The sequence below is a fragment of the Tenrec ecaudatus genome, chromosome 3 (assembly GCF_050624435.1).
Source record: "Tenrec ecaudatus isolate mTenEca1 chromosome 3, mTenEca1.hap1, whole genome shotgun sequence".
Classification (NCBI taxonomy): Eukaryota; Metazoa; Chordata; class Mammalia; order Afrosoricida; family Tenrecidae; genus Tenrec; species Tenrec ecaudatus.
Genome location: NC_134532.1, coordinates 107,746,070 through 107,769,680, shown reverse-complemented (window position 1 = coordinate 107,769,680; position 23,611 = coordinate 107,746,070). Strand labels below are relative to the sequence as shown.

The window sequence follows — 23,611 nt, the reverse complement described above, 5'->3', positions numbered from 1 at the left end:
GAAAGAGACATAGGAGATTTAATTTATTAAGTACCTATTATAGGCTAGACCCAGTACCAAGTACTTTCAAATATACAATTTCAGTTAATGTTCACAACTACTAGGAAAGAGTTAAGTCAAAGGAGATGATGTGATTGCAGTTAGAGTTCTATGTCTACGTCTGTGTTCCCAGGGTAGTCAGTGTTCCTATACACTTCGGTAATTCGTCTGTTAAAATTCACACAATAACTATTAGAAAAACATGTACCAACATGTACATGTTCTCACCTGTACATCTCCGGTTCCCTTGCGGTAGTAGTGGGCTGACTCTCCTAACACATTCTGAATTTCTTCAGTCTTGGGAGTCTGCTCTAAATTCAGAGAGAAGGCTCCTTTTCTGGAAACCAAATGATGGGTGCTAGCATCCTGCTGCTGTTGATAGAGCATGCCTTTTATCCTTTGCAAACGCACAGAGGCCAGAGAGTGCGTGTGCCCAGCATCTCTCTGCCTTTCGCCCGGGTCACTAAAATGCGTCTCAGGAACAGTCTTGGCAAAGACGTCTTTTAGGTTCTTGCCAACTTCGTGCGGAGTAGTCGAGTTACACTGGGGTGTGTTCTGATATTTCAGCCACTTGCTTTGGGAAGAAATATTACTAAGAAGTGAAAGACTCCCTGGGATTTCTTCCCCAGAGTTTTCAGAGAAAAAAGCCTCACTTCGGTCCTGAGACTCAAAGTTAGAAGACAGAAATGCTGCCTCATCAGGCAAGTTGCATAAAGGGGAATCAGAAGATGCTGGCTTGTCACAGCTGGTCACATTTGAGTAGGAATCCATGGTGGGTGGCCCATCAGTGGGAGGTAAAGTAACGAGTGGAACTTGGGTTCCAATTACTATTGGAAGCGAATGATGGTTCTTCTTCTTCAGAGAATTTACATTTTTCATTCCTGAAAGGAAATAAAATGCTAGTTACATAAGAATGTGCTATCAGACAATCAGTCACTGAGGAAGTGTTGGGCTACTCAGCCAAAGTTCAGCACTTTGAGAGCCCCCCAGCTGCTTCATGGCTTCCGGGGAGAAACATGAGGCTTCCCTAAAGATTTCTCCCTAGAAACTCTGAGAAGTTCCTGTCTGTCCCACAAAGTAGCTATGATTAAGAACTGGCTTAATTGGCAAGAGGTTTGAGTTTGTTGGCTTATATAAATAAAGAGGAATTTTTTACACACATACTGTATATATTCGTGAGTAAGCCGAGTTTTTCAACACAAAAAAAAATGTGCTGAAAAACCGGGGTTCAGCTTATACACGGGTCAGTGGTACACCTCGCTGCCCCCCCCCCACACACACACACAAGGTAACGGGATGAGCGCCCATTATCTCACTGGTGATTGCCGTTTCTCCACTGTTCATTCAAAGCCCTGCTGACACTGCAGGGCTTTGAATATTTGTTTACTCACATCTAACCAATCAGAGTCGTCCTATGACATGGATGGCTCCAATTCGCAGAAGCACCCGTAGTGATTCACTTACTAGCTGAACTGGTAAGGGTGTGTCTCTGGCTGTGCTCCGTCTCTCCCCTCTGGTCTCTGTGTTAATTCACATCCTGCATCCCCCGCCCGCATGGATTCACCCCACCTCCTCCCAGCTAACACGTCAGGGCGGCGTGGGGGGCGGCATTACCATGAAAGTTGTTTTTCAAAGTCTTGTTTTTTTATCCTATTAGAAATGATACTCTTGAACCAAAACAAAAACGCCGGTCATATGAGGCTGGTTTCAAAATAAAGGTTGTGTCAAGAGCAGAAGAGAGCAATAATAGTATTGCAAGTAGGGAATTCTGTGTTGATGAAAAGCAAGTGAGGGAGTGGTGGAAAATGAAGGCTGACTTGGAACAGATTCCAAAAGCTAAAAAAGCTTGTTGTGGTTTAACGTCTTTTTATGGGGTTCTAGAGAGTGAATTGCATAAATGGGTTATGGAGTGTCATCAAAATGGTTACTGCATAACAGGCATGGGAATCCGCATACGTGCTCTATAAATGGCTAAGGATGACAAATATAAAGCACCAAGCATTGAAAAATTTGCTGCGTCAGCAGGATGGTGTGCCCGCTTCATGAATAGGTTTGGCCTACTAAGTTTGAAACAAAGACGAAGATTTCCCAGAAATTGCCACAAGACCTTGAAGAAAAAATTACGTTATTCCAGTCATTTATTATAAAACAAAGAAGGATGTATAATTATGACCTGGCAGATATTGGGAATATGGATGAAACTGCCATGACTTGATCTTCCAAGCAATAGATCTGTGGCAAGTTTAGGAGAAAAAAAACCCATTTTTTTTTTCAAAACCACAGGAAATAAAATAAAAAACACTTTACAGTTGTTCTCTCATGTTTGGCTAATGGAACTAAGCTGCATCCTGTCATTATTTTTAAAAGAAAGACCTTGCCTAAAAAGATCAATTTCCCACCAAGATTACTGTGCGTGCACATGTTAAAGGCTGGATGGATGAAGAAGGAACAAAAAATGGCTGGAAGAAATTTGGAACCAACGACCAGGAGCAGCCTTAAAGAAAAAGCCATTGTTACTTGTTTGGGATATGTTCAGAGCCCACCTATTGGATGACATAAAAGGAATTTGGCAAAATCTAGTCAAGTTACTTTAGCCATTATTCCAGGTGGGCTTACATCTGTACTGCAGCCTCTGGATGTATCTTTGAATAAGCCTTTTAAAGACCGTGTGCGAAGGATGTGGCATGAATGGATGTCATCTGGTCAAGCCCAACTAACAAAAGGAGGAAATCTCATGAAGCCTGACATAGAGTTAATAGCAAAGTGGGTTCGAGATGCATGGAAGACATTCCAGAAGACACGGTGTGACATGCCTTCCAGAAATGTAGTATTAGTAATGCTATGGATGGCAGTGAAGACTGCGCTTTGTATGAAAATGACAGCAGTGATGGTGATGACGGCGATCTCAGTGAGGACGGCGTCTGTGATGACCTCACACCAGCTGAAGCTCTGCATTGGGATACGGATATGATAAGGAATCCAGTTTTGAAGGATTTTAACTCTTTACATTTTAGCTTGGTTGCTGATTTAGCTCAGGGAATAGTACTCTTAAGGTATCATGGTTGATACCTTATTGTTTTTGTACAACCTATTTTCCACTTACTGAGCTGGTTTACTAATGTTAAATGATTTGTTGTCTTTTTATTTAAAATAAATATTTAAATACATTACCCCACTGATGTCTCAATTTTTAGTCATTTTATTTTCATTTGTTTTGATTGTTGAAACTCACCAGTAGCTTCTGCATTTTCAACCCTAGGCTTATACTCGAGTCAATCAGTTTTTCTGGTTTCCCAGGTAATAATTAGGTGCCTCAGTTTATATTAGAGTATATACGGTATACTCAGATTAGCTCCCTTACTGCTTGCTCACGCAAAAAACTCACAGCAATAGAGTTGATGCCGACTCATAGTAACCTTTAGGACAGGGTAAAAGTGCATCAAAGGGTTTTACCAACCTATAGAACAGGCAATACATACTCGACAACCATCTACCTGAGAAGAGATTACTCTCCAGAGTACATAAAGAACCCCCACAACTCAACAATGAAGAGACAAACAACTAAATTAATAAATGAACAATGGACTAGAATAGATATTTTTTCCAAAAAAGACATGTGCTAATAAGCACATAAATATATGTCCACTAAGGAAATGTAATGTAGTAAAAGTCACAAGGAGATAGCACTTCACACCCATTAGGATGGCTAGTACCAAAAGAGACTGGAAAATCAGGGTTAGAGAGGATGAGAAATCAGAACACTCATTGAATGCTAGTGAGCCTGTAAAGTGATGTGGGAACCAGAATTACCACAAGACCCAGTGATTCCATTTCTAAATACATAGCCCAAAGAATCGGAAGACTCAGTTACTTGTACACTACTGCTCATTCCAGCAGTATTCACAAGAGATGGAATCATTATAGAAGGTATCAAATCCACAAAAGATGGAATCAATCCAAGTGTCCATGAACAAAAGAATCAATAAGCAAAATGTGGTGTGTCCTTACAATGGAATGCTATTTGGACAGAACAAGATGAAGTACTGATACACACTAAAATATGAATGAACCTCGAAAAAAACAATGCTAAGTGAAAAAGCTAGATTCCAATTACATGAAATAGATGCAGTAGGGAAATGCATAACAACAGTCTATTAAGGTTACCAGAGGCTTGGGGGGTGGGGAATGGCAGAATGAGTTATTGTTAAAAGAGTAGTCAGTTTCTGGTTGGGGTAATTAAAAACTTTTAGAAATAAATAATGATGATAGTTGTACAAATTGGTTATATTTTACAACAATGAAAATTATTATCCTGGCCAAAGTTATAACATTTCTTATTTAAAACATTGCACTGACCTCCTTATAGTGTATTCTTAAAAGAAATAGACTTATAGTCTAGTAAAAAAAAAAGTAGTCATGCTGATTCTAAAGTACAGACCCACTCATGTAACTCCTTTACTCAAAATTCTCCAATACGTTTTACCTATTCTAGAATATACCCAATTCCTCCCATACTGAAGCTCTAATTTCCCTCTTCCTAACCCTCTTGCCTTCCAGCCATATCCACTAAGTCGTCTCCAACTCAACAACCATTCCCATTAAAAAGTTGTTTGTTTGCTATCATCCACCCATCATCACATGTACTGACTTATAATTTTTTCACTCTCCTAACGTAACTTCATAATCAAGGAGTTATACTAGTGAGATTGTAAAAGCGAAGAAAAGAAAGTGAGCAGATAGGATGCTTATACTTATTAAAGCATGACATGACTCTAAGAGACACACAATATGTTTTCATATGAAAAGAGGGCTGGAAATGGCCAGGGCAGTAACAGCAGTTAAGAGTGCCCTAATATTGTTAGAGTCCTGGTGACACAGTGGATTACAAGTTCAGCTGCTAACAAAAACTTTGGCGGTTCAAACCCACCAGTCACTCCAAAGGAGAAAGGTGAGGCTATTTGCTCTTGTAAAGATTTACAGTCTGGGCAACCCTTGAGTTGTTCTACTCTACCCTACAGGGTCTCTGTAAGTCAGACTCAAGTAGACAGCAATCAGCTTAGGGAGCCAGAAGGAGTCATTGGTTGATACAAATGGTTAAGATGTACAGCTGCTAACAGGAAGTTTAAAGGTTCAAGTCTACTCAAAGGCACTGGAAGAAAGGCCTGACAATTTACTTCTGAGAAATGAGCTTTTGCAAATCCTACGGAGCTCAGTTCAAGTTGGGCATATTGTTAAGAGAGGCTTCAAAATGTTTATGGGAAAATGGAGTTAAAAGAACATCGACTTTTTTTCTCTCACAAACTTTTGGAAGCTCCTGTATAAAAGTAATGGCCATCTGTAACAGAACAAGTAAAAAAGTAGAAAGGATTAAAAAAGTCCTTCAGTGGATATGACACTGAAGCTGGTTTCAAAATATTTCTAGTTCTGCAGTAAGTTCGCAAATGAGAAACTTCATGTTAAGGCCAGACATGGCAACAACATCTTTCAAGGTGAAAAAGTGAAGGTCACCAGGTAACGATCTTGCTTTCAGGGACTCCTCGGAGAATTCACGAACGAAGTGCTCATCTCTTGGAGTCAATGAAAAAGAAGAGACAGGACTCAGGGTAGAAGCGTTTTGTTCTCTCCATGTCTCCTATCCAAAAAGAAAGGAATGCTTAAGGGAGAATCATTAGAAACAAAGTTACAAACTAAAATCGTATTGAATTTCTCCCCCACATAGTTGGAAGGAAAAATTTTCCAGTTTTTTTAAATCTGCAGATAGATTTATCTATACTATAAAAATTGTTTCAAATTATTATGTAGAGCTACAATGGGGAAAGGAACCATAGGTGCACCTTTCAAGGAGGACAGAATAAACTCACTTTCCCAGCCACTCCTCAGTTTCCTACACAGTAATTAACTCTCTTTGTCTCTTCATTAATCTCTCTCTCTCTCCCTGCTGGTTTTCAGGGACAGTGATATTTTATAAGTTCCTGACATACAGTTGTTAAGCTTCTATTTACTCATAATTTTGTTTCACAGTAAAATTTCATAGTCTATCTATTTCTTGTATGTCCTATACATTTCTAGTTAAGATTATGACTTGGCATTTTGTGTTATTTGTTATTTCTGTGATTCTTTTCTATGATATTTTCTAAGTGGGTTAGGAAATTAATTATTTTCTTATCTTCAGTTCCTTTATTAAATTCTTCCTAACCTTCTATTACTTCCTGATTCCTCTAAATTTTGTTTATTCTTTTCTGACATGTTAGTAGAAAAGATTATTCATTTCATGTCATATTGAATTTCTCAAAACATCTTCAAATAAAAAAGGAAAGGGCAATCATCCCTATCTTGTTCTTACTTCTGACAGAAATCACTCATCAGTTTCACCACTAAAATAATATTGTTTAATTGCTAATAAAACTTTTGATTATACTTAAAAATGTCAACCAATCATAACTTTATTCTTTCAGTTTCTAACTAGATTGATTTATTGCAAGGCTGTCATTGATTTTTGATTCTAAACTATCAGGATTCTGTTCATATTATACCTGATTAGCTTCCCACACAGTTCTCTCTGCTGAATTGAAATTATAATCCAAATAATATGAATGCTCTGAATTTATAGAAGGGAAACCTGAAATTGCTATGGGAGAAAAAAGAAAGCATATTTCGTTACATGATCTTTTATTCGGTGCTAAATAGCTTTGCTAAATTTTACTTATAATTTTACTTACAATCATTCTCAATGGAGTCTTTATCAGACTCTGCTATCATTTGAAAATGTTCCTCCATATTAAAGCTCATGTCTTCTTTTGGAACATTTTCTTTATCTGCAAACTAAAAAACAGAGATCTATATATCAATTTATTTAATAAAAAGAAAACATACATATGTTTTGTGTATGGAGATATACGTGCTGTTAGTTGCCGTTGAGTTGATTTGAACTCAATGTGTGCAGAATAACACGGCTCCACAGGGTTTTCAAGGGTGTGACCTCTCAGAAGCAAATCACCAGGCATTGCAACCAAAGCACCTCTGTGTGGGTCTGAGCCATCAATCTTTCAGTTATCAGTCCAGTGCTTTACTATTTTGTCACCCAGAGACCCTACAGAACACACACACACACACACACACACACTCATATATATATAGATTTATACTACACATATATGAATATAGTTATAATTTAGAAATAGATGTATATGGATGAATATCAACAGATATTAACAGAGACACAGACACACAGTGGGGAGCCAGTAAAAAAGAGGAGGATGGTTAAGAGGATGGATCGACACAGTGGCTACAACGATAGGCTAAAACATAACAATGAATGATCATGGAGATGGTGCAGTACGACGGAATGTTTGTTGTGCAACAGGCTTGCAGAGTTGGACTCAACAAAAACATGTATAATGCCAGTTTTATTCAGGGAAAAGAGCACATTATATTTCATAAATTCTTCTGACATATTTCTCTGCATTTCAACATCTCTAAAATAGGGATACAACTGAGAAGTGCTGGCAGTTTTGCATGTTGATAGTCCAGGTGCTTGGTGGACACCTAGAAGTGCACTGGAAGATAAAAAACTCACTGGTATCAAGTCAATTCTAATGCGTAGTGACCCTAGAGGACAGAGTAGAACTGCCCTTTTGGGTTTCCAAGGCTGTCAATCTTTATGGGAGCAGAAAGCCTCATTTTTCTCCTGCAAAGTGGCTGGTTGTTTTGAACAGATAACCTTAGCAGTCCGATGCTTAATCCACCAGGCCTTTTTGCCTCAGAAGAGAGGCCTGGCAACCTGTTCCAGAAGGTTACAGCTTCTCTGAATAGATACGTAGGCTGGCAACCTAGCTGAACTGATGTGGGAAGGTGAATGGGAGTGCGTTCATGAGTAGACAGAGGTGATGCAGAAGACATTTCTATGTATGTATCTGCATGAGCTTCAAATACATCCATGGATATAGTAGAGCAAACGGGGCAAAGGTTTAAAAATCTCATAATCCATCTCCTTGAGCGGCATCTAGGTCAATTTGCATAACACAGTCCATAATGAGTGGTCTCTAGCGTCCTCTGGCGGAGTGATGCTTAGAGCACAGGTGTCCAACTGGCAGCCCTCGGGGCAATCGGTTTGACCCCCCCCCCCCACCTCTTAGAGTGACCATCTAAGATGCAACTTTGGTATTTCACCATGCAGAACAAAGAAGAGGGAAGAAAAGCACTGGCTCAAACAAGTAATTAGACCAAAGGATGAACTGTCCATGTGAACCAAAGCCTCCACTAGCCTGAGCCCAGAACAACCAGATGGTACTAGGCTTCTACTCGGGACCTCTCTGATTGGGATCACAAAAGGTTCTAGACAGAGTGGAGGTGGGAAAAAAAATAGAAAAAACTCAAAATCATAAAAGAAGACCAGGCATACTAATGTGGAGGAGGGGAGAACCCCAGGCACTGTGGCCCTTGAATACCGGCCAAGCCGGGAAACAAGCCCTCCCCAGGGGATCAGCTTGCAGTCAAAGAGACTGGTGTATAATGTGAATAATAATCCCAGGAGGAATGGACTCATTAGAAAATTCAACCATTCAAGACCTGCAGGGCAGTATTTGCACTATTACACTTGGGGGGGGGGGGGTAGATGCAACCTAAGTCACAAAAGAAAATGTGTATAAATTGCTAAATGGAAAACTTTCTGTACGCTTTCGCCCAAACGCCAATAAAAAGTTCAGTCTAAATTAAATCAAAAAGGTTGTAACCTTGAAAACCTATAGAATAGCCCTACTGTGCACATATGGGTCACTATGGGATGGAGGACAATTAGGCCGGCATAGGACCGGGCAGTGTTTCACCCGGTTGTTCACAGTGTGGCTATGTGTTGGAACTAACTGCATGCCCCCTTAACAGCCACATGAGTTGGGAGACTTGACAGCAGCAAACAACCACACAGCCCAGAGAGCAGCTGTGGCCTAGTTGGCTTTGCTGGCCCACGTGTGAATGCAGGCACACTGTTCACATGTTAGCCACTCAAATGGCTGTGTGCAGTGTGAGTTTAGATATGCTTTATGATGAGACAGGTAACAGTAATTCTGCTGTTTAAATGTCACCACGAAGATCACAGTATGGTGGCCAGGACCCTGGGAGAGGTGGTTTACAAGCACAGCTATGGCAGGTACTTCCTGCACACTGTGGGCTAGAAGAGGGAGAGATGAAAGAACTGCTCTAGGCCCAACACAATCGCTGAAGACAAATGGGTGCATACACAAATGTGGTGAAGAAAGCTGATGGTGCCTGGCTATCAAAAGATATAGCATCTGGGGTCTTAAAGGCTTGAAGGTAAACAAACGGCCATCTAACTCAGAAGCAACAAAGCCCACATGGAAGAAGCACACCAGCCTGTGTGATCATGAGGTGTCGATGGGATCAGGTATCGGGCATCAAAGAACAAAAAATCATATCATTGTGAAAGAGAAGTGCAGAGTGGGGTCCCAAAGCCCATCTGTAGGTAACTGGACATCCCTTAAAGAAGGGTCATGGGGAGGAGATGAGCCAGTCAGGGTACAGTGTAATCACGATTAAAAATACAACTTTCCTCTAGTTCTTTAATGCTGCCTCTCCCCACTATCATGCCAATTCTACCTTACAAATCTGCCCAGGCCAGAGGATGTACACTAGTACAGATAGGAAACGGAAACACAGGGAATCCAGGACAGATGAACACCTCAGGACCAGTGGTGAGAGTGGCGATACCGGGAGGGTCGGGGTATGTGGGGTAGAAAGGGGGAACCAATCACAAGGACCTACATATAACCCCTTCCCTGGGGCCGGACAACAGGTAAGTGGATGAAGGGAGATGTCGGACAGTGTAAGACATGACAAAATAATAATTTATAAATTATCAAGGCTTTGTGAGGGAGGTTAGGCGGAGATGGAGGGGGAAAATGAGGAACTGATACCAAGGGCTCAAGTAGAAAGCAAATGTTTTGAGAATGATGATGGCAACATAGGTACAAATGCGCTTGACACAATGGATGTATGTATGGATTGTGATAAGAGTTGTATGAGCCCCCAGTAAAATTATTTTAAAAAAAGAAATTTCTGTAAACCTAATATTAAACCCCGTAACTAAAAAAAAAAAAAAGATTTAACTATGGCAGTACATGATATGTGAATATTATATCAAGAAAACTACTGAAAAAGAAAGAAACCAAATTGACATGGGTTACCGCGGGTGAAGGAGGAAGAGTGGTTGCTTAGCGGAGCAGTGAGTTTATGTTAATGGTGATGGAATAATTTGGAAAAGGATATCAATGATTGTGATATGACGCGAAGAGTATTATCAAGGGCACTGAATTGTACATGTGTGGGTTGCTGAACTGGAGATTGCTTTGTTCTGCACGTTGCTGCCACAATTAAAAAACTAGTAATAACACAGATAACAATGAGTACAAGAAGAGGGAAAGGTTCTAGGATCGACTGGTGATTATTGTACATTGCTTCTTGACGAGACTGAACTATGGAATTGCATGACGTGTGAAGGGCCAATAAAACTGTTAGAAACAAAGACGGAGAGCGAGCTGCGCCAGGATCATACTCAGCAGTTCACACACATTGTTTCAATGCCTCCCCGCAGCCCCTTCAATGTCCCATTGCATAACTCTCTTCTTCCCCGCGTGCCCTGTTTCCACCCCTCACCTTACCTAATCCTATGAACTTTATTCATGGGTACATACTGCCCTTTAGGTCTTACATGGTAGATTTCACCAAAAGAGAGGAAAAGAAAAAACACAAATTGGGGCAAATTTTTGGCAATGACATCGCACACGAGGGACTAACCTCTAGAATCTCTAGAAAACTTCAACACCTCAACAAGATGATGACAAATAATCCAAAATAAAAATGAACAGATGGCATGAACAGATACTTCACCATAGAAAACATTCAGGCATCCAACAAACCTATAAAGGAATGGTCATGATCATTAACCATCCTAGAGATGCAAATCTAAGCAACAATGAGCGGTCACTTCAACTCAGCATCAATAGCAAAGTTCAAAACACCAACGGTGGCAAAGGTTCAGAGTTGGACTCCTCAGAGTCTGCTGGGGGCCTACAGAACAGTCGCACAGTCACTGAGCAAAGTAGCATGGTGCTTCCTCAGAAGCTGGACATAGAAATACTATATACCCTCTATTCGGTACATATAAACAAAAACAAACCAGCAAGCAAAAACCCACTGCCATCAAGTCGATTCTGATTCATAGCAACCTGTAAACCTTTACAGGATCCACAACTTTCTACCATGAAGTACTGGTGGGTATGAACCACCAACCTTATGCCTGCCACAAAACCAACCAAACTCACTGTCTCTGAGTGGATGCCAACTCAGAGTGACCCTATAGGACAAGGGAGAACTGCCCCTGTGAGCTTCCAAGACTGTCACTCTTTATGGGAGCAGAAAGCTTCATTTTTCTCCCATGGACTGGCTAATGGCTTCAAACTACTGACCTGTGGTTATCAGCCTAACATATAATCACTACGCTTACCAGTCCAGTGTTAGCAGAAACCAGAGCCACGGCACAAATAGATATACGCACACCATATTCATTGTAACACTATTCACAGTAGCAAGAACACGGAAGCATAAAGGTGCTTCTTATAATCAATGCTAATCTGCTAGAAAACACAGATTTTCTTTTTAATTCAAAAACTTCTATGTACCAGTAATCTCATATTTATTTACAATAGCACTGCTCTCCATTGGTAAGTCCAGTCATTTTACTTTAGAACATTTTGACAGGATCAAACAAAAACCAAACTCACTACCATCGAGTTGATGCCAACTCACGGTGACTCTAAAGGACAAGCTAGAACTGCCTCCATGAGTCTCTGAGGCTGTAACTCTTCATGGGAGTAGAAAGTGGCTGGTGGTTTCGAACTACTGACCTGAGGTTAGCAGTCCAGCTCAGTACCACTATGCCACCAGGGATTCGTTTGACAGACTAGAGATAAAGTATATTAGCATAACTGACTTGAGTGAAAATCTGAATAAAGCAAATGGACACATTTCTTTATCAATACAAGGTTTGTACTAAGCTAATTTAATTGTCCTTACCAAAACCCCACAAGAAATGAGAAAAAGAGACAAATTCTATCTCTGACAAAACCCAGCAAGCCTGAATCATAGTGCATTATTTTTTTTTTTTCATAGTGCACTGTTAAGAGCAAAGAAACTGTTACAGACTTGACAGTAAGAGGAATGTCAAAGCTACTCAGTGGGGCCCAAGGGACGTGAGCTCATTTGCCCTCCTATTCATTAAATGACTCGGAAATCATGAAAATACACAGGAGCCACTAGGACCGAAGTTCTACAAAAAGGGTAAGAACTAAAACAAACAAGTGTGGAGAGTAAGTTACTAAAGAAACAAAAAATTTCAAAACACGGCTGGACTTACACCAAAGAGATGGGGAAAAAACCCTCTGCATGCCCAGTCCATGGTATTAAGAAGATAAGACCTTGAATATACAGTGTGTAGTCTTTTATATCATGTGAATAAAAATGTTCACTGCTCGCCAGGAAGGGGCAGGAAACAAGGACAAACGGACACAGCGTGGGGGGGGGGGGTGTTGGGAAGAGTGCTGTTCCTGAGGGAATCGCACCTACTCTCACGAAACAAAATGCGTCCACATGGCTAATGTCTCGTGCACTCTGTGAACTCTCACACAAACCACAATAACACACATATTTTTAAAAGAATGCTTAACGTAACATTAGCTGTGATAGCCCCAAATGCAGGCACCCAACCAACTGCAGAATGGCTCTACTGAAGTGTATTCACACAACGGAACACGACCCAGCAATGAAAGGGAGAATAGCAGCTGCACGAGTTTCAGGACACGGCGCTCAACAGGAACCAGACTCGAAGAATATGCTGTGCTATCACTCTGCTGCAGGTACACTGGAGCATAGTGGGAGTTGGATTGCTAACCGCAAGCTCAGTAGTTCAAATCCATCAGCCGCTCTGAGGGAGAAGGAGGCTTTCTGCTCCCATAAAGATTTATAGCCTCACTATTATGATTTTGTCCTTACCGCCTTACTGTGTGTGATGTTGCTTTTTATTGCTATCTGTTGGGCTTCCCAGCTGTGAAGCCCAGGAGGAGGGGGTGCATCATGAGAACAGCTGCTGCAAGGGGGAATAGAGAATGTGGGGGCAGGGCGTGGGAGATAAAGAGAGAAAGGGGATTTCAGGAGTCAACAATGAAGGCGGGAGGTGGGAGGCAGCACTAGAACTGGTTTACAGTCCATTTAACTAACCATGGGGTGGGGGTGGGATGCTCTAAGATTGATGTGGTGATTGTACTATTCTCCTTGATTGACTGAACAATCGAAGTATTGAATTATATGATAAGCAAATTAGGTACCAATAAAACTCTTGGGGAAAATAAATATATTGCACTCCACCAAAAACAAGCCAACAAACAAACAAAAAAAAGCCTTGGAAACCCACAGGATCATCTGTCCTATTAGGTCACTATAAGTTGGAATTGGCTTGATGGTAAAATTTTGGGTTTTTTTGTATTATTCCATTAATTTAATTTCTAAAACAACTACTACATGATGTTAAAAGTCAGCATACTGGTTATCTCTGGGGCAAGGGAAGGGAGAGTGGTTGGAAGGGAGCAGGAGGGGAGCTTCTGGGATGCTGATGGTGGTAATTACTCAGCTGTGCACACACAATCTATGAAGACATTTTAAATGTGTCTCATGGTTAAAGAGAAAAAGGAAAAAAGAAAAAATATCTTCTTAACTCCTGCTGGGCAGTAAAGCTTTCAAATAAAGTATGTTTGTCTCATGTAGCTTGAGCTAAGATATAAGGCATCACCTTATTTTACAGAACTCCTTTTTTTAGCTTATCACCATACAAAGATTCATCTAATTATATTCACTTCAGAATATGTAAGGCATTTGGTAAGATGCAACTATAAGAATATTTTTACCTGCAAGAAGTCAATCTGCATGGCCGTGCCAGGCCGCTCGGATGTTGGGAAACGAGAGTCTGTCAGACTATCTTCATGGTCTAGCCTACGTGGGAGTGGACTGCAAGCCCGCCGTGAGCTGTGCCCTCTGGCCATCACAGCACTGGTCGCTGACCCTTTAACTTGGTGCCCTTGAAACTCAACAAGCTATAGGTAAATTATTACAAAGGAGAACTGCCGAAGGACATATTGATATGTACATCTAATTCACATAGATATTAATACATAATTCAGCTTTCTATTAAATAGAACTACAAGTGCAACAAACCAGGAACCCTAAAACATGTGTTAACACTAAATTTTCTTAAATGTATTGGTTTATTGTCTTCAACAAAAACAATTATGAATTATCTTACTATGAACAGGGGAATAGAGAGACTGGGTTGCTTCCTTCCCTATGCTTTTACTATATACAGCTTTCCAGTATAGACTAATTACACTTTCCTCCAAAAATCTACTCTTTTCTGCATATGCACTGTACTGTAAGCTCCTTGGGAACCCTGGTGGTGTCGTGTAGTGGTTGGGAACCCTGGTGGTGTCGTGTAGTGGTTCCACACTGGGCTGCAATCCTCAAGAGGGGCAGTTTGAAACCACTAGGCACTCTGCAGGAGAAAGACCAAGCTTTCTACTTCCGTAAGCAGTTCCAGCCTTGGCAACTCATGGGTCAGTTGGACCCTGACCTATAGGGTCTCTATGAGTCCGGATGGACTGATGGCAAGGAGCAAGCTCCTTGAGGGCAGAGGCCTCTTTGCTTTGTCTTGGTATTGCCTGTATGCAACACGGTGCGTGGCATGTAAGATGCAATCAACTAACAGATGATAGAAAGGGAAGGAATACAGGACGCATGCAGTTTTCTTCCCTTAGGGCTTTCACAAACTACCAAGCTTAAAACAAGATGGGTAGTAGGTTCTCTACTGCCAGCAGAATATGTCATTGCCTGTTGCTCTAAGAATGAAGACCTAGGCACATGGCCCCTGCACAGGCTTGCACCTCAGTGAGGATCATGCATCTCCTCAGCAATCCCCTCAAATTGCTTCCTCTGCTGCCCCCTTGAGGGTTCTAAGAGGTTTACTTCACACTAGGTGGCAGCCTTCTTCCTACACATGGAAAAAGATTTGCCAATAACCCACTGCCACCAAGTCATAGCAGTCCTAAGTAGGGTTTCTGAGACTGTAAATCTCCACGGGAGCAAACAGCCTCCTCTTTCTCCTGGAATACAGACAAGTGAATGTACAAAAAAGGGCTCATTTATTTCCAAGTGATCAATTAACCAAATGATAATAATTTATCACTGGAATATACTTAGTCTACAATGAAGATTCTAAATCACACATTTGTAAGGAAAATAAAATCCAAAATGCTCCTTACAAGACTTTTATTGAAAATATCCCTCTGAAGATAAAAACACATTTCATTTTTTTGGTTTGTTTTCTTTTCATGTTTCATTTTTTAAAAGTCGTTAGGAACTGGATATTTCTGGTTTTGTTGTTGTTGCTGACCCACAAGCAAATATGAGGGAATTTCAAAAAGTGGGTGGGAAAATTCCATTATCTTTTCATTCTATTTTTCCACGGATATTTCGAGGCCCCTTTACGTATGCTGTCAGGAAGATTCTTCCAGAAGCCGACTGAGCTTTAGGAAGAGCACCACCATTTACAAAGTGAAGCCTCTCTGTGCTGCTACTTCTATCACTCTTTGCCGTGGCCTAGATTGTCCCCAGGAGTCCTGAGAACGTAGGAAGGTGCCCAGCTGCTCAGAGTTGGATAGCACTTCGAAACCAGTGGCTGCCTTCTGTACAGACGAAGAGCCCTGCCAACCCTGAGGCAGTCTACCGTCTTACAGGGTCCTTGGGGTGGGATTTGATTGGACAGCTTTGGAATTTGGGTAGTTCTGATTAAACCTGAGTTACTGTTGCTGTGAGGTGTGCCAAGTCGGCCCCCAGTATCTTCACTTCTATATATGCACTTAAAATCAGAGGTTGTGGATTAGACTCTAAGTTAAGTTTGTTCTCCACATAACAGTCATTTATAGTACTCTACATGGCTTTGTGTCTGTTCTTAATATGAATACTGCATACACTGCATTATTAGATCGTTTTTAGTAGAGAAAATTCAAGACCAATTTATTATGCTCACTGACTTTCAGCTTATGGGGATATTAAGAGGAAAACATAGTAGGTTAGAAAGTCAAGGTTCTTGAGAAACTTTACCTTAGGGTCACAGGTCTCTATCTGTTTAGGAATAACAGATAGAAAAGCATTCTTTTCTTCACTTCCCAATGTAGCAAACTAGAATAAAATACCAACACATCTATAAACTAGGGTAGTTTTGCAGGTGGTTTATAAATTTGATAGAAAAAACACTTTCAAAATGTTAGTTAGATTTACCCTTGAAAATATATTTAAGGGCATCTCCATTGTAGTTCTCTTTTTCTACAAACACACACACACACACACACACACACAGAAGCAGGTGGTGATGTAGGTTACTCATTAATCATAAGGTCAGTAGTTCAAAACCACCAGATTTCTCCTTGGGAGAAGGATGAAGGTGTCTTTTCCCAGAAAAGGCAGAGCTGAAATTAAATGTCTTTTCAACGTTTTGAAACCCTACATAGAGCTGAGTCAGAATTGACTTGGTGACAGTAGGCTTCGGTGTTTATAAATAACAAAAAGTGCTCTCTAGCACGTATTATGCTCAATTTTTAATTGAACTTTTATGCTCAATTTTTTAAAAACCCAACACATTACAAAATTCAGACCAGAATTTCAATTAAAATTTTAACACTGGAAAAACTGGTTTGGTACATAATACATCACCCTTGAAATCTAATACTTATTCAAATGGAGATGGATTCATTGAAAACTTAGCATGAAATGAAAAGAAAATGAATAATAAGCAGAGTAACAAAGATTTCAACAATGAATCATGTGCAACATTTGTGGTCAGCACAGCTGCCACCCAGGAATAAATCATCGTTCTAACAATCATTAATGCAAGATATAGATAGCAGCAACTGATTGATCATTTTCAGTTCATCCAGTAACTGTAGAGAAATAACCAGGACTTCTTATATGAACTAGATCCATACCAAACCTACTGCCACCGAGTCGGTTCCAACTTATGGAGATGCTACACAGGGATCTGTACATTCTGAGACTGCACATCTTAACTGGAGCAGACAACCTCATCGTTCTCCTGCAGAGCAGCAGGTTCAGTTCCAAACCACAGGCCTGCTGGGGAGCAGCCTAACCCTCACTACTCTAGGGTTCCTTTAGGAGTTAGATGTGCTTAAACAATGAATCCAACTGTGGAACTCTTTAAAATGATCTTTCTATGGACAAAGAGAGAGGGGAAAATGTCCTTAATAAATAAAAGAGGTAGCGCCTCTTCAAATAACACCGTACTTAAGCTCAAATGCTCACCAAGGGGCACCTGAACAGCCTCCACGTTACATTTCAGATCAGATGTTTTCATGGAATCAGATTTTAACATAAGCTTCAAAATTAATTGCACAGTACTTTTTCAGATGAAACAGCTCCTTTTCTCTGTGTAGTGAATTACACTTAGAGCAATAAGGCAGAGATGAAATTAAATGTCTTTTCAAAGTTTTGAAAGTTCCTTCCACAGCCAATGTACATAGACACTGTTTCAGAGTGTTGTGGTAAGAAAGAGCGATTACAAAAGTAAAAATGCATACCTATTTTATTGTAAAAAGCAGAATTTTTCTTTCAAAATAATGTAATAAAGCCTTTCTCATTGCTGTGAGGTAGTGGTCAATTATTAACGGCATGTGGCATTTATTTTAAATGACAACTCATTCTTGTAAAAAACAATAATGAAATTTATCTGCAGTTTATACTGTGTGACAACTATGCTAGAAAAAGTTAAACCCTATTTTTCAAGTGAAAATAACATGTGATCATTGTTATGCTAAATTTTACTATTGCTGGATATTTACTAATTATTGTTTGGTCCTAGGTAAAAAAATGATAAGTCACCACAACACAGATTTTGTTCGGTGTTAGGCAACAGAGCTGCATATGTCAATGACAATTCGTGGCTTAGTTTATAAAGTTAGCTTTATAATGAAAGACTTATTATTTAATGAAATCGTATTTATCACAAAGTACATTGCTACGAAAGATAGTAAGTTACATTAGGGATAACTGGTTGTAAATGAGTCTGACAACTGGCAATATACAAACTTAAAAAATTATATGTTATATATATGAAAAATCTTCTTGAAGTTCATGTAAATGGAATTAAAAGATAATGGAAATTTTCCACAAACTCTTTGAAACCCTTTGTTTGACTAATTTATATTTTTGTATTTAAAAAGATAATTTACCTGAAAAGACTCAAATGGCTCATTTGGTTCAATTTTACCTTCTTTTAACACCTCATGTATCTAAGAATAACCAAAAGACAGTAACAATTTATAAGATAAAAATATAAATTTCTACTAGACATAAATGATACATGAATACAATCATTAATAATCAAAGAAAGAAAAACTAACATGTTAATAACATACTTTGAACACTTAGCAGGAGCTAACACCTCTTAACAGTACTGGTTTGAATAGGCAAAAATAAATATTCATGTTATAACATATTTAAATTTTTAGGTTTGGCAATATGTATCAAAAACCTAAGAAAATTATTTTTAGACTTTCAGTGCCACCTGACAATCAAATCTAAGAAGCTAGTTTAAAGTGCAAATAATTATTTATGAGCAAACCCATGCATTATTTATAATAGTAAAATGTAAAAAATAACCACAATGTCAATAGAAGACAGTTATATGATGGACTGTTAAATAACATTTAAATGGTATTTTTATGAGAAGTTTTTAATAATGCGAAATAATTGGACATTAAGGGGAAGGGCTATAACATTATTTAAATACATTAATTCTAACCCATAGTTTCCCCAAACTTATTTGGCCTATCACCCACTTTTCAGGGGAAAAAATTGCTTAGGACTCTTCTGGCAATGAAAAACTTTCTACTTTAGTCCATAATCCAGGAGAAAAGTGTGAGAATCTGCTTTCGCAACCCCACCCCTGCCAACTTGGATCACTACAGCAGCTCCCAAAGGGCAGTATCACCCACTTTGGGGAACACTGATTGAACCATATTTTTAAATATAGGCAAAGAAGCTAGGCAGTTTTATTTTCTTTCATACATGTCCACTAGAAATGGCAATGCCAAATAAGAATTCTCCCTTCAAAAGTGGTAACAGCATTCTCTTCGATAAAAACTACTCTAAACTATTGCTAATTGCCAAGTCATCCAAATTAGCAGCACTATATTTAATATTATGATCATGGTTCTCAAACTGTGCATCACGGTATCCTGCGGAACACAGTGCATTTCATAAGGTTCCAGGAAATATTTTAATTTAGAGGAGACCAGTGTCATGCATTAAGTGTTAGGCGCTGAATGAATGAAGTCAAGATAGTTCAACATTAGATAATATTATCTTTTAATAGCATCTTCATAAAGCTGAGCTTGATGAGGTTGCTAATGATAAGAGCAATTACTGTGTGAAAAATCAATGTTGAAGAAATGGAGTGATGTTGTCTAATCTACTTCAAAGGTTGAGAAGTGGTGTATCTGTGCTCATTTACAAATGAAATGCTTACTAAATTATTGGACTAAAGTTACGTATTAAGTTATTTAATACTATGTACTACCTACTTAAAAAGCAGACCTGTAAAAAGAAGTAAAACTGTAAGGTATTTCTTTTGGTCGAGATAAGCTATGAAAAAAAATTACTGATACTGATGGATCAGAAACATGTTGCTTGGGAACATCTGTCATTATAACCCTATTTTTAAAAATCACATAACTTGCTATATCAAAATATAAGAATATAACAATAGGAAAAAAATATACACACCTGTCGAGGAAACTCCTGGCTCAGATGAGGAGACTCTGGCATAGTTTGTGAAACTATTGTAAGGGGTTTCCAAGCTATAGAGTAAAAATCAAATCATATAAATTATATACATAACTAGTAAGTCTCAAGAAACTCACAGGGCACTTCTAACCTGTCCTGTAGGAGCACGAAGAGTTGGAATCAACTCGTTGGCAATGAGTGTGTTTGTTTGAGCAGTCTAAACTTTTAGTGAAAGAGACAAGGACTATGTCACTGAAATTTCAATGTGGGGCAAAATCTTGGTAATTATTGAATCTGGAATGTGGGTCACTTAGGGGATTCTTTTTATAACTTTGAATACTGTCATGATAAAGACATTTTTAAAACTCAGAATTAAGTCAAGAGTAGGTATGCTTCCTTTCTGTTGCTCAAACTAATTGAAAAATAAACACTAAAGCAATAGCTACACTAAAAATTAAATAATGGCTGGTTATCCAGGAGCAAGACAAACCCCTCCCTCGGTTACACTGCTGTTGTGAAACATAAAAAGAAAAAACCACTTAGATGCCATTTCTAGATCCAAAATCTATTTGACTATCGCTTGAGAAAAAAGTATACTTGCTTATTCACAAAACAATTCTTTTCAAAGCATGACTTAAAATAAACAAGATCCCTGAAAACAGAACAACCTAGCAGACAAATAACTAAATCATTTAAATTCAGATTGTGACACAAAAGGGTAGGTATGCCAGTGTTTCAAAAAGTATGTTGAGAAATGTTATTATCTTTTTTTTATTAAATCATTTCATTGGGGACTTGTACAAGTCTTATCACAATCCATACCTCCATCCATTGTGCCAAGCACATTTGTACATTTTGGTGCCGTCATCATTCTCAAAACATATGCTTTCCACTTGAGCCCTTGGTATTAGCTCATTTTCCCCCTCCCTCCCCCCTCCCATGAACCTTTGATAATTTTATAAATGACTGTTTTGTCGATTCTAGACAAAACCCGGTTTCCCCTCACACTTTATGAAACCACCTCATATACAAGGGTGGCATGCTAGAGTAGCTTTAGAAAGTATGATGAAGAAAGGCATCTCATCAGAAGTTAGGATGAGGGAGAAAAAAAAATCCAGCTATGCCTTGGGTGAAAGGCAGAAAACTCTGAGGTAGGAAAGCTGGTGAGCCAATGACAGCCTCTTAGATGTAACGATGGATCTCTCTCACCTGGATCGGCAAAGCATGAAGAAAACGGAATATACGTGGAAACAATTAGTCCAAGTGACCAATGTGCCATTCAGAGGTCAGCCTCCATGCCCCTGAGGCCAGAAGACTAGATGGTCCCTGGCTAACACTACCACTTGCTCGTCGGGGATTACGTTAGAAGGTTCTGGATAGAGTGGGAGCAAAACTAAAACTCTTTTAAAAGGAGCAAACTTACTGCTTGAATAAAGACTATCAGGACCCCTGAGAAGATGGCCCTCAACTACCCTTTTGGTCTGGAACTGAACTTGTTAACTCCACTTCTCTCCAAATCAAAGAAACAGGAGTCAGTGGCCCACCCAGTAGAAAATACACACAGCACAGCAGCTCACTCAGGCAAGCATTCATTTAAAAGCGAAAGTATGTTTTGAAGGAGGAGCCATCAGTCTCCCTGGAGGGGAGATGCCTTAGAGCAGCGGTTCTCAACCTGTGGGACACAACCCCTTTGGTGGTAGAAAGACGTTTCACAGGGGTGGCCCGATTCATAAAAATTACAGTTACGAAGTAGCAACACAAATAATGTTATGGTTGAGGGGTCACCACAACATAAGGAACTGTATTAAAGCGTCTTGGCATTATGAAGGTTGAGAACCACTGCCGTAAGAGTGATTCAACGCAGAGCTACTTAGTCTACTTTTACAAATATATGTTAAGGGGAGGAATATTCATGATTGTCCAGGGGGAAAGGAAGGAGAACTTTTGATACTTTTGAGGTCAATCCCTCACTTTCCCTTAGTTATATTTCCCCACCGCACACCCACGCTCGCGGTAGGAGAGAGTTCCCTAAGAGCAGGGTTCTTGAGTTAGTACATGTGAGTAATGTTGTTTATCCACTGAACTCTTTGTGACTGCTCCCTTGTTCCTAAGGTGGCTTTTATTCTCTCAGTGGAATTTTCCAGCTTCCCTCTTCTGTCCAACAAACAACAGCCAAACAGACAGGTCTCTATATTCCTCAGTCTAACCTACTCATTCCTTAGAATAATCAACCACTGAGATCAAAAGGGCAACGTTCAGAAAGGTTGGGAAGAGGAATGGAAACAGGAAACACAAGATTAGTGGGATAGATGGCATTGTATTGTAGGTATTGTAATCAATGACATGAAACAAAATGTCTATGAATTGCAGAATGGAAAACTGATCTGCTCTGAAAACCTTCACTCAACTCACCTGAAGAATTTTAAAAGAAAGCTGGCAAGTTGCTGGAATGGAAAGGAAGCCAACACTGTATAATCCTATCACCTTACGAGGAGGTATCCTTTTACAAAACAGAATTCTCCTTCATATAAGAGTATATAGTCAATAATTTCAGGATCTCTTAAAGGTACAGGCAGGTTATTATTTTAGGATGATTCTTACTGAGGAAAAAAATGATACCTGATGTAAACTTTACTTTTAGGCAACTGTTATTCTTGGTTTCATAATTTTTTGTTTAAATTCTCAGAAAAAATTTAATGAAATAAAAACGATTTTGGAAATTGATGTGTCTAAAAGTTTTAAGCATTTTTAAAAAACTGACAATTCTTTTTCTGTACTCATCCTGAAATAAAATTCTAAAGTTACATGTTCTAAGCGAGAGCCAATCATCACACAAAAGTTGTAACATACTGGATCTTGTTTTTAAAAACTTTCACACATTCTAAAGCAATAATTAAGTCTTCCCTAATTTGTAAGGAACCCCTAAAATTATTGCTTCGTATTACAATAGGTTCCATTTTCTTAAATTGGTTCAAGAAAACAGGCTTAATCCTTTTAAGAGATATCTATTTATATCTAGAAACACTTCTTTTCCAACTTAATAGGATCAATGAGTAAAGCATAAAATTATTCCCTCAAATAAAATTCTGTGACTCTTAAATTATCATAGATTGTAAATGTATATCCTTAAATGGTGTTATATAATTATACCTAGTCATTTTTATTTTTCATTGAAACGTTCTCTTATTTCTAATTGTTTAGAAAATAAACCTGTCATCAAAGTTAATGATATGTTTTTCCTTGGTACTTCAGTGAAATATGTAATGTTGAGCAGCTTATTTTTGCAAAAGAGAAAAAAAAAACATGGAAAACAAAATTTGTTAGTAACATACCATATCTATGTTTTCCCCAGAAATCACTTGAGATGTTCAAATAAGAGTCCAATTTAAACTTTTCTTTGAGAGTATCTTTAATGTTTGTTCATCTGTACAACATTCACTGTGTGTACAATACTATTACATATTTAAGATGCAATGCTATTCATTGGCAATATGCAATAAAAAAGTTGAGACCAATGATATACTGAAAAAAACTATCTGCAACATAAACCTGAGATAAGAACTTAATATCCTTAATAATAAAGAACTCTTACAAATTAAGGAGAATTAAAAAACCAAACTTCATGTGAACAACTGAATTTAAGAAAAAGTTTGCAGGA

At 39.0% G+C, this 23,611-nt stretch overlaps 1 protein-coding gene across 1 annotated transcript in view; it reads right to left on the bottom strand.

The window, feature by feature from the left end:
- ZGRF1 (zinc finger GRF-type containing 1) overlaps positions 1–23,611 on the bottom strand; it is a 75,343-nt gene that overhangs the window by 32,086 nt on the left and 19,646 nt on the right. Inside the window, exons 7-13 of the mRNA XM_075543910.1 lie at positions 19,954–20,027; positions 18,399–18,458; positions 16,258–16,335; positions 6,759–6,861; positions 6,573–6,667; positions 5,548–5,671; positions 268–920 (exon numbers count right to left, since the gene is read on the bottom strand). Of these exons, the coding sequence (XP_075400025.1) occupies positions 268–920; positions 5,548–5,671; positions 6,573–6,667; positions 6,759–6,861; positions 16,258–16,335; positions 18,399–18,458; positions 19,954–20,027 (1,187 nt within the window). The remainder of the gene's footprint in view (positions 1–267; positions 921–5,547; positions 5,672–6,572; positions 6,668–6,758; positions 6,862–16,257; positions 16,336–18,398; positions 18,459–19,953; positions 20,028–23,611) is intronic.